The sequence below is a fragment of the Mustela erminea genome, chromosome 14, assembly GCF_009829155.1.
Source record: "Mustela erminea isolate mMusErm1 chromosome 14, mMusErm1.Pri, whole genome shotgun sequence".
NCBI classification, from domain to species: domain Eukaryota; kingdom Metazoa; phylum Chordata; class Mammalia; order Carnivora; family Mustelidae; genus Mustela; species Mustela erminea.
In genome coordinates this window covers 50,811,993-50,830,278 of record NC_045627.1, presented here as the reverse complement: position 1 = coordinate 50,830,278, position 18,286 = coordinate 50,811,993, and the positions used below count along the sequence as shown (strand labels likewise).

The 18,286-nt window shown below is 46.1% G+C and overlaps 2 protein-coding genes across 2 annotated transcripts in view; one reads left to right on the top strand and one right to left on the bottom strand.

Annotated features, from left to right (window-relative positions):
• Positions 1 to 7,086: 7,086 nt before the first annotated feature.
• ZNF488 (zinc finger protein 488) lies at positions 7,087 to 8,141 on the bottom strand. Its single transcript, XM_032313929.1, has one exon. The coding sequence runs from the start codon at positions 8,063 to 8,065 to the stop codon at positions 7,091 to 7,093; it is 975 nt and encodes a 324-aa protein (XP_032169820.1). The 5' UTR covers positions 8,066 to 8,141; the 3' UTR covers positions 7,087 to 7,090.
• Positions 8,142 to 14,504: 6,363 nt separating this feature from the next.
• LOC116572821 (anthrax toxin receptor-like) overlaps positions 14,505 to 18,286 on the top strand; it is a 28,396-nt gene continuing 24,614 nt past the window's right edge. Inside the window, exon 1 of the mRNA XM_032312198.1 lies at positions 14,505 to 14,948. The gene's annotated coding sequence lies outside the window, so the exon portion shown is untranslated. The remainder of the gene's footprint in view (positions 14,949 to 18,286) is intronic.

Here is an 18,286-nt window from a genome sequence, read left to right as displayed (position 1 = left end):
TGAACCAATCCAGGGTCCAGCCAATGCCATCCACACCACTTCCCCACCATTAAGCTGGACACAGCAGAAGTTCACTTTCCCAGCTCCCTGGCCAGCAGGGTATAGGTACAAGGTCTTTCCTGGGCCAATCAGAGAGGTTTCTATGCAGAATATTCCATCAGTGTAAGCAAGTTGAATGTTTAAGCAAAGGAGAGCTGGGCAGCAGCTGTGGCCAGATGCCCAGTGTGCAGGGCAGCGGAGTTATATCCCCACTCAGCAGAAATGAGAGAAACGTTTTCCAGAAGCAGTCCCCTGCCTGACCATGGCTGAGGTCCTGCTGAGTTCATTTTTCCTGCCCATTGTCCACCCCAAGCCCTCAGCATGGCTCTCCAAAACTGGGTGCAGGTCAGGCTCCTCTTAAGACCTCTTTTTCTGCTTCCATCAAGCACAGACTTTTTTTTTTTTTTTTTAAACAACGCACTGCTCTGTCTGGTGAAGCTGGGCTAGGGGATAGGTGAGCTTTGAACCCACACGTGCCTGGCTCCAAAAACCCTGCTGTTTCTACCATATCATGAAGAGGCCTTGGGCCTGGTCTGGGAAGAGGGACTAAGGTGGGAGAAATGGACCAAAAGGGTCTTGTTCAGACCAAATAGGAAGCGTCAGTGTTCCTGAACCAGTTTTCTTGCATTGTTACCCACTTGGAGACAGAAAACTCAAGAAATAGGAAAAGGAAAACAAAATCCCACTAGGCCTCTCTTCCAATGGGAGAGCCATGTGACCCCCAGCTGTCTAGGAGCCTCTGCTCCAAAAGACTACAGGCCTCTTGAGCTCTTGATATCCCAGTATGAGCTCATCACCTCTACCTTCTCTCACCTTGCTTGGCTAAGGCCTGCTCCTGTCCCCAAGACCCTGTCTTGTGCACAGCCACACCTCCCTCCTAAGATTAGGGCAGAGATCTGAGAACTAAGCCAAACTTCCTCCTCTCTACCCCCACCCCACTGTGTCCACACAGTCACCAGGATGATGAGTTGTCTGAGTTATAGCACTCTGCCCTGGGCTCACCTGCCATTCCCTGTCCCTTGTTTTGGGGTCCTGGCTTGGTTCTTAAATCCCCACTGCAGACCCCTACCCCCATTTCTGTGACTCAGCCTGCAATCAGGGCTATAGCTCTGACATGAAACCTTCTCAGGTCTCCCCCTGCTTAAGAACTAACCCCCACCAAGGCACCCACCGACCTGCAGTGAGAAGGGCTGAGCCAACCTGTCCTCCCCATTTCCCAAGGTAACCCCAGCCCACAGACAGGCTGGACCTTCACCGTCCGGATCCTTGATGGAGACTTGTCTGAAGCTTCCAGTCCAGCAGGAGCCACGGACCACACTAGAGCATCAGAGAGAACGACCCCAGCCCTTTTTCCGTCTTGCCCTCCTTCTTGCTATGTCTCTGCATCTCCCCACACAGCCAATGACCATGTTTGCATGTCAGTGAGGGCCTTGGTTATCCACACACCTTTATTTATCTTTTTATTGTGTCATGTTCGTCACTATACAGCACATCATTAGTTTTTGATGTAATTAGTGTTCCATGATTCCTTGTTTGTATATAACACCTTTAATGCAATGAGAGGACATGGCTCAGAAAAAAACACTTGCGGGCCAAGTAACCTGCCTAGGAGACCCCCACTGGAGGGCGCTCATCTCTTGCCTCCTGGGCCCTATAGGATTAGCCGCCACCTGGCGTGAGGACCTCCTTTGCTGATGAGGACAGCTGGCAGTGAAAATAGCTTGCTAATCCAAGCAGCTTAGAATCGCAAGGGTATCAGAGGCCACTGGCTTCCTGTCTCCCTCCCCCAGGAAAATACAAGACAGCCAGGGAAGAAAATGTTAAATTTAAGGAACCCCAACCCTCCCCCCAGAATGTACTGCCTCCCAACCCCCATTCAAAATTGGTTTCTGGAAATTCTCTCCTGGGAAGTGGCACAAATCAAAACACTGTGGAGAATAATTTATTTTGAAAAACCAAACATTTTTCTATGGGATTTATCTCTTAAAATATATATTTAGTCCTTTCTCATGACTTCTACTACCAAAAAAAAAAAAAAAAAAAAGCTATGCAATTAACCAAGGTATATAAAACCCTCTCTGAAGATAAGTGGACTGCTGGGGAGGCACGCTGCCTCCAGGGGGCGCCAGCACCTTTCAAGAAAAGGGAGGATGTCTGGTTCAACCTCAGAACAACTAGTGAGTGTCAGCTCCTTGCGGGAGGTTCTCTTCTTCTGCTCAGAAGAATAGGGTGGTTTGTGTGCGATTAGCAGGACTGGGCCCAGCACCCAGCCTCTTCCAAGTCTGGATACATAATAGGCAGGGGTCTCCAGCTGGCCGTTCCTCTCCCTCCCCATCACCACCACCACAAATGTACTTCCTTAAGTCCATGTTATTCTGTCCATCAGCTTTCAAAAACCAACTGAATCACTAATTTCACCTATAGTACTGATTTCTAGCCTTTCTTGAGGCCTGCATTCATCCTGTGGCTGAAGAACTTTCCTTCACCCAGGACACAGGAATTCTAGGTGTCAGACCCACCCTCCTTCTTCTTCCCTCCCCTTCCCTAAGCCCAGGGGGCTTCACTCATGTTCATTAATCTAATTATAGAGTCATTTGAGTAGGATACCCTGTCTTTACAATCTAAGATTCAGGAACTGGACAGAAGTTGAAATCTAGGATCCCAGCCTTGTTAAGGTTTTACTACTTCTCCAGATAAAAACAAGGAGGTATAAAGCAGATTTTGGTTACAACCGAGAACTAAAATCGACCTGAATTCAGAAATCCTCATTAGCATATTTTGTCCTGATTCTAAACTGAATGCCTGCTTCTTGGGAGATTAAGATATACATTGCCATGGTCCCAACCACTAGAAGGTATTTTCCCTCGCCTCTTCCAAGAAATTAGCCAAGCCTTTCTGTTCATTGACTTGGTGGTTTCTGTGTGACATCAGTAATGACAACATGGCCAGAAAAGAGCCAAGACCCAAGATCCTGGAAGAGAGGAGGAGTCTAAACACATTGGAAGACAGGGACAAAGATACCAGTGCCCCATGGGGAGACCATGTGACACTCAGGGAGGCCACCATCCTAGGTGGGGCACATTGGGGGAACTTTCTGTGAACTTGAAAGACAGGGGAGGAATTTGAAAATGACGAACGGCATATCTTACCAGAACCACAGGACTGGGATGCAAAGCAGTTTAAATTAGATATAGAGAATTTAAGGAATGTTGTCATTCTTACCCCAGACTTAAAGAAGAAAGTTCTCATCTGCTGATGTGATGTTTTGTGGCAACATCACCAGCCAACTCTTAACTAGTATGGAAGGTGGCAGAGGGAGCTTAAAAAAAGTCATGATTCAGAGTGACTACTCTGGAAGGGCAGGAGAGAAGAAGGGATGAGACAGGATTTGACTGCTAAAGGGACTTTGGGAACCCAGCCTGGTGACAAGTAGAAGCTGCCACATTCATAAACTGTAAATCATCATTTCCACAAGTCATTTTGGAGTTTGTCAATTTCAATGGCTGCAAAGCAACTTACGTGTCCATTACTTTTTATTAAAACAGAATGCATCTTATAAAGTTGGGGGAAGATGTTCTGTTATGTTTCTTCATAACTTTTATTTGGTTAGCTTTAATATTTTTCAAAATGCCTCCCTTGCTTTAAAATGATGGGGTCACTGTTAGCAGTAATTCTGCGTGTGGTTATAGCCAATGTTCTTAGAGGCATGAGGGCACATCACAGAAGATGCCCAGGCTGACATTTCAGGGGTCCCAGCCTTGACCTCACCACTGCTTACCCTGCTTCACTTTGCAGGTCTGCTCATCAGGGGACCTCAGTGCTCACTGCTATAAAGTGAGAGGATTCAGGAGAGCTCTAGAGTCCCTTTCCATTCCAAATTTCAATTCTGCTTTAGTGTAGTGCACTTGTGCCTTTCAAAGTGATTTCACAGAAATATGGACCAATCCAATAAGCCAGAAGAGGACAGCAGTGCACATAATCTGACAGTTGTCAAAACACTTATGAGCAGCTGATTCCGGGTTTGTCAGGGGTGAGAATCAGGCATCTCATTCATTCATTCATTCATTCATTCAACAAATATCTGTTGAACATCTACTACGTTCCTACATTGTTCTTCCTGCTGCAGATACAAAAGTGAACAAAGTCAAAAATCCCTTGTAGAGTTTATGTTCCAGTAATGGGAGAGACATTGTAAATAAGACAAATCAGTAAACTCATGTAGCATACATGATAATAGAAAAGTGTTCAAGGAAAGGGTGATAGGAAATGTGGGCATGTATGGAGGGTGCAAGGTGAAATTTTAGAAGCGGTTAGTACCTGACCCTTAATCCTATTTGTAAACCATCCATGATGCCACATAACCACATGCTGAGCAGATGCATGGCAGGCTGGGAAGGATGTGAGCTCAGAACTCGGTGGTCCTGGGACTGTATTCTTGCACCATTTCTCCTGAACCTATGATCTTAGAAGAGACGCTTAACCTCTTGGAGCTTAGTTTCTTCTGCAGTAATATGGGAATTAAAGACCTACCTTCCACGTGTGTCATGCAGATTCAACCATGTATGTCCCTGAATCATGGAGAGCCTCAGGTTCACACTCCAAGGGGCGCCCTTTCCTTACCCACATGGGATGGCAGAGGAAGGAGGCTCCCCAAAGCTTCAGCCCCCTTCTGTGGGGAAAGGGACCATCTTACAGAGCATCCCTTGTCTCTATCAGGGAAGGGAGCCTGCAAGAATGGAGGTGCTCCGTTGGTGCCAGCAGGGAGCACCGCTGGCTCCTTCCAGATGCAGAGGCTCCTTCAGGAGGTCCTCTCCTCTCCTCCAGACCACCCTTCCCCCTGCAGCCAGAGGATTCCCCAAAGTGCCTCTTAGAGCCAGCAGTCCTGTGCTTTGAGCCAAACTCCTGTCCTTGGAGGCCTTCCTCCATCTCCATCTCACTCGGTTCTCACACAGACCTTGTAGCATCCTAGAGCATCTGTAGCTATGGTGCCCCCCCCCCAATCCAACATCCTCCATCTAAACCTCCAGCACCTGCTGAACTTCCACAATCTGCTCTTGCCCCAAATCCTCAGGAGCCTCTGGGAGCCCTGCCCTCCCCTCCCACAAGTCTGGTGCGGGCCTGCTCCCATGTGCCCGGCACCCCACACAGACCTCTGTTTGGCATCTGTCATGCCATACACTAGGTTACAGACCCGAACAAGGACCATGGGCTGAATTCAGGGGTCTCCCCCGGGGACTGGCACTGAGCATGACACAGCAGGGGTGCCTGGAGGAGATCAATAAATGAGTGAATAAATAGCTGGCTCTGGGTGGAGAATAGAGGGGTGTGTGGGTGGAAAGGGAGGGGAAAGAGAGTCAAGGGGATGGAAGTCGGGTGGGCCAGGTGGGATGAGCTGCTGCCTGCACCAGGTGGGCACATGGAAAGAGAGAGAAAAGGTCAGGTTTGGGGGCTGTGTGGGTGGATCACTGGTCTCTGAGATGCCCCAGCAGCAGTTTCCCAACCACAGCCTGAGCTCTGCACAGGTGGCCCCACCAGAGGGTTGAAAATTGCAGATCAAATGAACACGTCCTCAAAGGGAAGTGGAAACCAGTCAAAAGAACTCACTGACTCAAAAGAACTCCCAGCTGATGGCCTTACACACAGACTGGCCTGAGTTACATCAGAGTTTAGGACCGGAGGTTTACAAGGACAAAGGCAGATAAACAGAGCAGTTACCGAGAGAAACACAATATGCAATAGGTTCTGGTAGCCAGAGCTTTCTTAATTCCCACAAGGTTTTAAGCCTAAACTGTTGTACATGATCACTTCCTGAGAGCTAAGGGGTGTGTGGGTCTGAATTCACATATTTAGAATGTGAAAAACAATGGAGCGAGTGTTGGTTGAATTACTCGTCCCAATTCTTCATGCCCCTTCAGTAAGATTTCACATCTGCCCCCTCATCATGGCCTCACTGTGGTCATCACCCATTTACTTTGGGCCTGGCCATTGACTTGCTTTGGCTGAGAGGATGTACGTAGAAGTGACCCAAGGGATGCCGGGATGGCTCAGGCAATGGTCAAATGTCTGACTCTTGGTTTCGGCTCAGGTCTTGATCTCAGGGTCTTGAGATCCAGTCCCATGTCCACCTCCATGCTGAGCATGGAACCTGTTTAAGATCCTATCTCTCTGCCCCTCCCTCCATACTCTTGAATTCTTTCTCTCTCTCAAAAAAAAAAAAAAAAAAAAAGGAAAAAGTGACTCAAGCAGAGACTTGACGTGTGCTTCTGTATTTGGATTTTCCTTCTTGGGTTCTTGGCATAAACATGAGAGAAGTATTACCTGAGAAGCCCATCAGTACTAGAGTAAAACATATGAACTTAGAGATGATTTGTGACCTGGAACCAAGCCGAGCCAAGACCAACTCAACCCTGCCAACCCACAGACCCTCAAGTGAGAAATAGATGCTTTAAGTTGCTTGCCAGTGAAATTTTGTTATTTAACAATAGCTGACCGACCTGGACAATAATAAATATCATTTACTTAGTGATCACACTGCGCCACGTGTCATGCAAGCTATTTCCACACATCTTCCCAAATAACCCTGACAACACCCCTAAGACACAGGTGTTCACCCTCTGCATTTACAGATAAGAATACTGGGGCTTTAACTCGGATAAAGCAATGTGTCCAAGGTCAGAGCTAATATGTGAAAGCTTTGAATCCAGGTTTGTCTGCCTCCACAGCCCAAACTTGCCTCCACATGGAACAAACAGAAAGGTGACAGGAGCAGGACCTCCATGTTGTGCCTCACAGTCCCGATGCCCTAGGTTTACAAAGCATATCATTTTATTGCATGACTTTATTTCGATCAAAACACATCAGAGCTGAGGATTCTCTTTTTCAAGGACTTCTCTTTTTCAAATGATGACCAAGCTGTTCGTCTACAAACTCAATGCAGATGGTCCTGCAGACAAGTCTGACCAGCCTTTCCAAAGGAAACACCCATGAGCCATCTCTGGTTCCATGCCAAAGCCTAGAAGCTTCCCCTACAGGTTTGCTCCACGGACACTAACTAACTGTGAGAAGTCATGTGCCGAGACAGGTGGTGGCGCTCCCGGAAGTATTCATGGCAAATGGGACATGTGAGGGCTTCTTCTCTCAGCTTCTTAGAATGTAGGTCAGGCCTTGCGTGCTCCTTTTTGTGATGGGACCGCATGTGAAAGACCAGGTCAGAGGTCAGGCGAAAGGAAAGGTTGCACTTTGCGCACCAGTTCTGGGTGGACAGGCCCAGGGATGTGAACGTGGGTGGCAGCAGAGCCCAAGAGGCAGAGGAGGAGGACGATGAGGGCATGGGCATCTGGCCCATGGCATGCTTTCGCCACAATGTGGGGGCACCCACTAAAGCACTCCAGACAGGAGCATTTTGTGGCAACATTTGCAGGTGCCAGAAATCACCCACCAAAAACTTAGAATTTGAAACTTGACCCCAACAAGGGACATCTACCGTGTTGATGAGTCCCAACAGCTCCCCAAGGACATCTGCCGGTCCGCCTGCCTGGAATATAGAGGTTGGCCCCGGTCTCCCTGTGGGACACCTGGCTGGTTTGCTGAAGGCACTTCTCTGTTCCCCTCGGGCTTCGCTGGGCCACACAGAGAAGACCTTGCTGCCAGCTGGATCCCTGGGGATATCCTGGGTCAGCTGCTGGGGATCACGCTGGCCTGCGGGGTTATCATGCTCCCTCTCCTTGACCTGCACACCCACCAGCCTCTTTTTGAGCCGAGGCACCTCCGTGAAGGCGCTTTGCCCCTGTTCCCAGCATACCTTCTGCGACGTTGGCCTTCCCAGTCTGAGTCTGCCTGGAGTGGCTGATGGCACCAGCTCAGCACAGGCCTCATGCTGGCCCCCACTGCCTGGGGCAGCCTCAGAGTCCAGGTGGTTGGTTTTCTCCAGCAGCACTGGCTTGCAACCCTTGCCCTGGTCAGCTTCACTAAGCCGCCATCTGTTTTCAGCCGAAGAGCTCCACACAGCACCCTTCCCAGCAGCCATGTTCACCAGCAGGGTGTGAGCCGGCTGACAAAGGTGGAGGCCCCAACAGCTGTCGGTCTTCGGGGGTGCTGATGTTCTGGAGGGGTTGGCCCAGGGAGGAGCCCTGAGACTGGAGAGCTCCCCTTGGCTGCACCAGCCACGCTTGGACCACAGGACTCTGCACAGAGAGGAAGCGACAGCAGTGAGACATGCGCTCTTCATTTTTGTCTTGCGCATCCAAAGAAGCCTGATTGCTGCAGATCCAGCCGCTCACCCAGACTCAGAGCACTGTGCCACCGGCTTTCACTTCCAGGACTCCCTCAGGGAGGAAGGCCCACACCACGGGCCCTGCCCCACAGGGACCAGGCTCAGCACTGCCCCTGCACCTGCCCGCATCCAGGCAGCAGCTACTGTGTTCGCACAGAACACAAGGTGTCAACCACCTGGGAGTTCTGACCCAGCTGACAAATCTAATGTGTTTATACCCTGATTTATGAAAAGCTTTCAATTTTTTAGAGCAGTCTTGCTGCTTAGTGTGTCCATTTTCCTTCCACACCATCAGACGTGGCAGGACACTGAGCACCTGGGAATGGAGTTCCTGCAGCACACGTGGCCAGAGGGTAAAGGCTGAACAATAAAATGCCCAGGCATGCCTGTGTGGGTCTGGGCCCTGACCCCACTCTTGGGGGACAGCCACCTCTTCTCCACCTGGCCCTGGCCCTGGAGCAAGCGTGGGTCTACCCTGTATCCACTCGCCAGAGTGCCCACACTTGGTTCTCCTCGGACATTAATCCATTTCCTTCTCCTCTGCTCACATTTCAACTGTCCTCTTAGGCCGGTCTGCTGGGCCTACTCAGGCAGACCAGCCTCCACTTTGCCCTGGAGGTGCTCAAGGCTTGGAGGAAAGTCATTCATGGCCATGAGGACGAGAGAGGACCATCAGCCCTGCTGGGGAGGCTTTCCTCCCTGCCCTTCCCTAATCAACTCCACCAGCCAGTTCTTGAAGCTAGAACACCCATCTTCAAGCATCCCCCCCACTGTGAGCAGCACTGGCTGAACTAGACTCACATGCACACACACACACACACACACTCAAAGACACATACACTCAGAAAAACAAACATATACGCACGTACATACAAACACTCACCTGTACACACTCAGACATACACACATACACACACATACACTCGCACTTATATCGTCATACACACACACACACACACACACACACACATATTCCCCCCAATCCATCTCTCTTTCTCCCCCCAGATATGCCTCAGAAAACCCTCCAGATGACAATTTAGAATGACATGATGTCTTTCCCAAGCCTGGACAGGCACCCATGCTACTGTCCTCCCATGTCCACCCATGCTACAGCGGGCTGGGCTGTACCCTGCACCCCTCTGCATACAGGCTCACTGGGCCGCCTTCTCAGCTTGGGCAACCTCAGCCAACCGCAGCCATGTAGACCCAATCATCAGAAATACCCAGAGTGCCCTGAGCCACAGACGTGACAACTCTGCTTTCAGCATTCAGATTTGAAACATGGGATCTTACTGCGGAATGAAATATTTACTGCCAGAGATGCTTCATCATGTAAACATAGCAGTGACTGTTTGTTGAGCATGTAGGTGAACACATGCCAGAGACACCAGAGGCTTCATACGCCTTATTGCATGGAATTTTCACCATAACCACACGAAGGAAGCTGCATGATTCAACCCAAGTGTATTCATCTCCAACCTGCCAAATGCCACATTGCTGAGTGCAGTGCTGCCTTCCAGCTTCCTGAGACCACTGTGGGTCTGATTTCTGTCAATCACTGTATTAGATATCCATCCGATTTCATTCTCCATCAATTTTATTATTCAAATCTTAATAATAATAATGGGACCAATAGGAGGAGGAGAAAGAAAAGGAGATAATATAAAATAATAATAATAATGATAATATTGAGGAGCAGAAGAAGAAGAAAAGGAGGAGACAAGGGTACTGAACTGGCTGGCTGGGGACCTTTGGCATGACCAAGCTCCCTGAGGGTCACCTCTCTCATGCAACAGCCTTGCTGGGCTAAGGTTACTCAGCTAAGTACAAACCACATCCTACAACACTGGCTGAGGCTCCATCTAACCGGTCTACTATGTGACATTGCCAGATAGAAGCCTCTCAACGAGGAAAATGATGTGTGTCTGACGTGGCCTGTCCCCAGTGAGCCTGTGCCAACTCCTGATGCTCATCTCTTCCTGTCAAATGGCTCACAGGCCCTTGCCCAGGGTCAGTAGCGGACCCTGGGTCTCATCCAGCTCCAGGCTTCACGCACCTCTCCTGTGATCCACCTCCCAGATGACCTGTATAGAGGCACGATGTCATCTCTGGGGTCATATCATGCCCTGACCGTGAGTTCTGGGTCAGAATACCACATGCACAGCTGCTCGTGCTGCCTTGCTGCTTCTTCCTTCTTCCTACGTGGACCTTCCAATGCCCTTTGTAACTGGAGGATGGTTCTCTGCCAGACGTTCAAGTGAATCTATGCAGCCCTTGTTCTCCCTGCTCCCATGCAATAGTAAGGGACCCTTTGCTGTCCCTCCACTCTCCTCAATGGTCTCAGTTCATTCTGTGCTCTCACCCCCTGACACGATCTGCTCGTCCTCGTCAGTCTGTTGTGTGTGTCTTGAGAAGGGTTCTCTTGTCTTCCTTGGATTTTTTTCAGTCTGGAAGCCCCCTGAGCCACACAGACATCGTTCAGTACCACACCATGGTCTTCCTATTGAAAGGACCTCATTTTGATCCCAGACTCTCCAACATTTCTGAGCCCTTAGATCATGGGTTTATAAGTGATCTTCTTTGAAACCTTTTGAATCTGAGCTCCCCAAGTTGACATGGTGTCTGACTATATCCATCCTTCCCTACCATACAGGATACTTCTCTCTCAGGCTCTCAACCTTCCTGGGCCACCAGTGAGGATTCCACTGATGGAACACAAAAAGGGCTATATTCTTGGGAGATGAAGCTTCACCCACTTCACAATGTTAAAAGCACATGTGTCCTTGTTTATTACCCATTTCCAGGGCACCAAGTGCAGACTCTGATCATTCTTTCACCTGGTCACATTCCGTTCATGCTATGCCCAGGCCATCCCATGATCATCAAGCCACATATCACACAGAGGATAAGTGCATGGGCTTTCACGTCAGATGCTGCGACCAAACTCAACTCTGCTCTTACCAACCCGGTGACCACAGGCAAGGTGTTGATCCTCTCTCTGCCTATCTTCTCAACTAAAAAGACACTTTCTGAAAAAGGATCACCTTGGGGCCTACTTCATCAGGTGGTTGGTAAATATTAGATCGATTAAGGTATCGAAAGTGCTAAAGAGCCTGGTTCAATAAATGTTAGGTACCATTAATTTATTCATTATTATCACACTAGTGCAAAGGGTAAGAGTCAACTTCCTGGCTGCCTTTCCTCTCCTCATGTGCTCCCAGGAGCCAGTACACAGTAGTGACCAGTGCACAGTGAACCAGTGCACAATGAGTGACCAAATGGCCTGCCTGTTTTCTTCCTTCCCCCTTCATTCATGTAAGAAAGAACTTTTAGTAAACAACTGGATGACCTCCTTTTCCTGAGGTATCTGGGGGTACTCTCCAACCTCAGTCAGCTGACCTGTCTTCAGCCTTTCCAAGCTGCATCTCACTTAAAAACTGGATCTTATTCAGTGATACCATTTATACCACCACCTATGTCTTCCTCTGCCTGCCTTCCTCTTTAGCTAAAACAAACAAGGCAGATAATATCTCCTGTGCTCTAATCCTTTGGTTTCCTTAGACCTTGGAGATGCTTCTCAGACCATTCTGGAAGGTGCCAGAGAATAATTATCTATCCACCTCTTCTACGTCCTGGGTTTTCCTGAAAGGGAAATACACATGCATCCTCCTTGCTCCAGAACCCTGAGAAAATTAAAAACTGGGGAGCTATCCAGGCTTTCCTGGAGGCTGGCTGATGATGCCACAGAGCTGGGAGAAAAGAGATCTTTCCAGCCAATCCCCACAGGCTCTACGTCCAGCTCTGCCTATACTCCTTCAGCAACAATGCCTGCTGTGTTCAAGCAAAACCAAATGCAGAATTCCCAGAATGTAGCCAGTCACCAGGCCCATAATATGTTCAACTGGAGTCCTAACACAGCTTGGCCATGTAGACCAATGCCACTGACAACCTTCTGGGGAAAGTCTATAGCTTGTATATCAAACTGTTCATCCAGATTTGACCTGATGCCAATAATAGCATCATCATCTACTAGAAAGGAGAGATACAGCCTACCAAAAGAAGGAAATGAAATTCAAAAGCATTGCAGCTCAACACATAACCTTGAAAAAATCTTTTTATTGTAATTATCTCTTTTTTAAAAAAATGAATGTTTAAAACAAGTAAATAAAACTTTATTTTTTATTATGTTAGTCACCATACAATATTACCTATTTTAAAGAAAAGTTGTCATTTCCTGGGTTTCTGAAAAAGAAATCTGCTAAGCAAAGCAGACATGATGGTTTTAAATCATTTGTAAAAGCATCCCTTCCATCCCACCTCTCCAGAGTTCTGATACATTGGAAGTCCACAGTACAATGACTTAAAAGTCAACTTGACTCTTCAGCGCAGAAAACAACCCCCTGAATCAAAGTTCCATGCATATACTTAAGAATTTGTCTAATGTTCTTTGATTTAAAAATGAAAAAATTCTTTCAATAAATACACTGCAATCCTCTTCCATCGTGCTTCATTTTTGTTTGTGTGATTTATGTAAGGTCACATTTCCTTTCCCATAACAACTGAAAAGTCAAAGAAACTGAAATATCATTAAAATCATAATAAACCAAAAGGTAAAACTATTTTTAAAAAACCTGCGTTAGGTGGTAATTAATAGCTTTAAAAACAAACATATATATATAATTTTATATATATATAGTGCATGTGTGTGTTTGAACATACAGCTATATGTTGTAAAAATAACATAAAACAATGAAATCACATCTCTCCAACAAAATCACATTTTTAACAAGAAGAAAAACATTGCTTTAATATACAATACTTCTACTTTATTCTCCCCAAATGAATCAGGTTTGTTTTTCTAGATTTCTTCACTTAGTATGTGTCTAAGACAATCTTTGATATTAAGATGAGGATCCTTTCAACTGTGGTCCAACCTAATGTACACAAAAACATTAATCTTAAATGCCACAATAATTGCTATAAAATGCCTGCCTGATTCACCATAATTATGGAACTTAAATTCTGCACATCAGCAGCACTGACAAGTATCTATTTTAGAAACATACAGTTAATTTCATATTTTAACTATCAATGGTCTCACATGAAAAGCCCTGTCATCTCTATTGTCTTCCCACAAGTAAGCTCTGAATTCCACCCATCCCCTCCCTATCAACCTGGCCTTACACGATTTCCAAGGAAGGATGTTGTGGGTCCCAATGTCCCCTCAATGTTTCTGCATGATTTAGCTTCCTGGTGTGCTGTCTGTGTCTATTACTACAGGCAAATGTCAAGAAAACGATTCATTCGATGCCTTGTCTCTAAGAACTATGTTCTTCCAGCTCACCCTAAACCTCAGATATTTATAACTAGATCATTTATGTATTTTTCCCAAAACAGGCGCTGAATGCCCAAATCTTTGGATAGAGTCTGTTGGAGAAAGGATCTGGAACAGAGGCACCATTATTACCCTAGTGCCCAGCTCAAGCTCCAACTGAGTATAACAGAGCAACCCAGGATGAGAGGATGGGTGGATGGATAAATGGATGGAAGAAAAGAACTGCAGCCTCAAAAGTCATCCTAGGAGAAAAAAAAAAAAAAATCAAAAGGCAAAATTCCTGGGGCGGTGGTGGGGGGGTGGGTGGCGAAGGGAAAGACCAAGAGAGAGAAAGAAAAAGAGAAGGGGTAGGACAGGGAAAGTAGGTAATGAAGAAGAGAAAGACAAGAAAAAGTGAGATAGACGACGGAGAAAAACAGGAAGAGACAAGGAGACAAAAGACTGAGGCAGAAGGCAGGGACTGGGGGGCACGGGGAGAAAAAAGGGGGGGCGCGCGCGGTGAAGGACGCTGGCGCCGAAGGGGAGGAATAAGCCGGGCAGTCGAGGGCAGAATTGCTCACTATGCCCTGGGGAAAGGCCAGCAGAAGTGGGATGAAACGCACCCCCCCACGTCCACTCGCAGCCCGTCCCGGGGGCAGGACGGCGCGTCTCACCTCGGCTTTTCCGCGGCGCTGGGCGCTGGAGAGGCGCTGGCAGCCGCGACCGCTTCCAGGTCGGACCGCACCACACGCGAGTGGGAACCTGGCGCGCGAACCCCGGGGGCCCGGCCGGACCCCGCCCTCCCGGACTGCTCCCGCCTCCGGGGCGGGGCCTCGGGCAGCCCACCCCCACGGCCCCTTCCGGGAGGGGCCTGCGAGTCGACGCAACCCGCTCTGAGAGGAGCGGCGTGCAGGCCTCCCGCGCTTGGCACGGCCAGCCGGGATCCGCCTCCAGGGGTCTCGGCGTCCGCCCACGCCTCGCAGCAGCGGGGCTGAAGCGGAGCGTCCCGATGCGGGCCACGCCACCGAGTGCCTAGGGAGGTGACGCCTAGGCCACGGCGGAGCCGCCCCTGCCGCTGCTCACCCGCCCTAGGCGCCGCGACTTGTCCGTGGGGCCCGGGGTCCTAGGTTGCGGCTCGGGTGTTAGTGCGGGGACCCCCCCCGCCCAACTCCCGGAGTCCGTGCAATTCTTCCTCCTGCCCGCTGAGCCGCGGAGCCCACTGCATCTCTGCATCGCCGCGAGAATCTCCCAAACTTCGTTGGAACTGTCCCTCTGCTTCGGGGACTCCTCTGCGGGGAGATGGCAGCACTGCGCCAGACCACGGTGAGTTCCGCGACCTCACAGAAAGCAAAGGTGTCGGGGAACTTAAGCACCCACGGAGGTGGGACGCGCCGCTGGGCGGCGGAAGGGAACGGCTTCTGAGGGGGGACATTTCATGACAGGACTCGAATGAGCTCGTAGTGACAGGTGAGAAGAGATTGGAGAAGTGTATCAGGTCACCAGAATGGTTGCAATGGCAGCCAGACGTGAGGGTCCCATTGTTGGAGCGCAGAGGGAGTGCAGAGCAGATTAGACTGAGGAAAGGAGATCCTTGACGGACTGAAGAGAGAACAGCCCTGAGTCCCTGCTCCTTCCTTCCTTCAGTCACTCAGTCAGTTTTCTGGATGTCCCTGGGGGACAGGGGATGCAGGGACAGAAGGGGACAGGTTCATTGCTTTTCCCCAGGTTTTGGAGCATCTATTAAACGAATAAGATCGTCAAAAAAGAAAAAAATGTTTTATGGTAAATCTGGGGTGGGGGGGAAGCTGATTCAGAACATACATTAGAAGATCCACAAAGCAAAACTTTTCTTTTGATGAATCTGGAAATGAGACATCAAATCCCTAATGTGAGTATTTATATAGCTTTAGTGAAAGAGAAGCTTAGAGAAAAATTTGTGGCCAAAGATGGTTATGTTATGGGGAAAAAATGGTGAAAAATAAATGAGTTGATAATTAACCTAAAAGTATTTGAAAAAGAATACTAAAATGAAACCCAAAGAAAATGAAAGGGAGAATATTTTAGAGAAAAAATAAACACCAAAAAATAGTAAAGTAGTAAAACAAAGCCAAAAGTTACTTGAAAAGATTATTACTATAGATAATATTCTAATGAAATTGATTATAAAACAAGACAGTGCTTCTCAATGATGATTATGATGATGATTATAACCTCCCCCAGGAGCTTTAAAAAAATTTTTTTTCCTTATAGACCCCCATGAAATCTTAATACCAAGAATTTACTGTATATTTCTTTACATACTGTGCTTTGTAATTAAAAACCATAAGAAATATTTTCACCCTCTTGGGGCAATATGCTCCCTGTTGTGAATGCATAGGCTAAGGAATGATATGAGTAATATTAGCAATTAAAAAGATATACTACAGATAGAGCTGAAATAGAAAACTCAAACATATTCTGAACAACTTTATGCCAATACATGGAAACAAATGTCCAAATTCCTAGAAAAAAAAAGGTATCTAAATGACTGATAAAAGAAATACAAGCACAAAATAAGCCAGTGTGTTCGTCTGCTCAGATTGCCATAACAAAGTACCACAAAAAAAGTTCCTCCTCTTATGAAACCAGACCTATAGGATGAGAGCCAGTTTCTAATGACCTCCTTTAAAGTGAATCACCTCCTCATAGTATAAAGTACTATGTGACTGTAATGTGACATTATATATTAGATATATAGTTAAATAATAGTCACATTATTAGAGCTTCATAATATGAATTGAGGTTGGGGAACACAAATCAAGAATATATAATATATAATATATAATATATAATACATAATATATAATATATAATATATAATAATATATAATGTCCAGGAAACATTAAATAAATGATACCAGTAGTTTAAAAAATTCTCACAAAGAAAACACCAGACACAGATGATATTATACCAAATATACATGGAGCAGATTGTTAGGATCACATTGAAAGTATTTCCAAGATCTTGGAAAGAAAAGCAAAAACACACTAAGCACATTTTCTGAGGCTATTATTACCTAACAAACGAGTTAGGACAGCACAAAAATAGGAAATTACAGATCAGCCTCTCTCATGTACATAAATAAAAAAAAATTCTAAACAAATATTAAACTCAATCTAGCAGTATTTACAGAAATCATGGCCAAGTTGGGTTTATTTATAAAATATTAAAATTGGTTTTGTACACATTAATGTAGTTAATCATATTAATAAATTACTGGAAATATTAAATCCACCACAAAACGGTCAGAAAAAGAACTTAGATAACTCATTAATGATTTGTAGCAAACTAAGAAGAGTAGTGAAACTGCCTAATTTGTTAGAAGATGTCCACCAGAAGAAGTATTCTTTCTAAAATCAAGAATGCCTCTATCACATCTTCCAGTCAACATGTCATTAGAGAACTAGTCAGCACCATGTTTTTTGTTTTTTATGGAAACCCAAATGGCTCTACAGATATATTTTAGAATAAAAGAGTTTAGCAAGTTAGATGAATAATCAATAAATTAATAAATGTGTCCACAACACCAATTAACAGTTTAAAAACTGTATTTTTAAAATGCCATTTATAATAGCAGCTATATGTATATGTATATGTATGTAAATATATGTGTGTATATGTATGCATGTACATAAGCAGACATATATTGGTATATATACAGTATAGAAAGGCATGTGGCTAAATAGTTTAAGATGTTCGTAGGGAAGTTTATATGAAAGCATTAAAAAAGACCAAACAGAGCTATTGCCATGTTCACCAATAGGTGAGGCTAGATGACAATTTCATTTTTTTAAATTTTTTTATTTTATTTATTTATTTTTAAATAGATGACAATTTCAAATCCTTTCAAATGTATCTATATATTTAATGTTATTGTAATCAAATATTAAGAGGGTTTGGGGGAGTGGAGAATTGATGATCTGATTCTAAGATTTACATGAAAGAACAAGTGACTATAAGAAAAATAAGGTAGCTGATTTATCTTGCCCCTGCCAGAACTTGCTGTAGACCTCTGTATGCTAGATTAGTAACCAATGCCCTGTGTGTATCATATTTGGCCAGGCTGTCTTCTGATAACAACCCCCCAATCTGATCAGCTTAAGGCACAAATATTATTTTCTACCCATGTTTCTCACTCTTCCACATATATACAACCACCTCAGATTCCCAGGAGGGCACTACCATTGGGATTGCTGTTGGGTCCACCTGAATCATATCTAGATTTTTAAAGTGTCTGTCCAGAAGTGGCACATGTACTTCTGTTAACATTTCACTGGTGGAATCAAGTCCAAGCCTGTCCTGAATGTGGTAGGGAAGCACAGTTCTTCTCTACGAGAGGAAGGGACAGCAAGGAAAAATAATACAAACATCCACACTATAATAATTGAGATAGTGTGGTATTCACACTATCAATATAAACCAGTAGATAGATGCACGGAATGGATAAGAGAGCACAGATCCACATCCATACCTGCATGGGACTTGCAACACATCAGAGGTGACATGCAAGTCATCCAGAAGAAAATAGAACAGTCAACAAATCGAAAAGGATGGTATTGAGACATACACATAAAGGGCTAGTATCCAAAATCTATAAAGAACTTATCAAACTTAACACCCA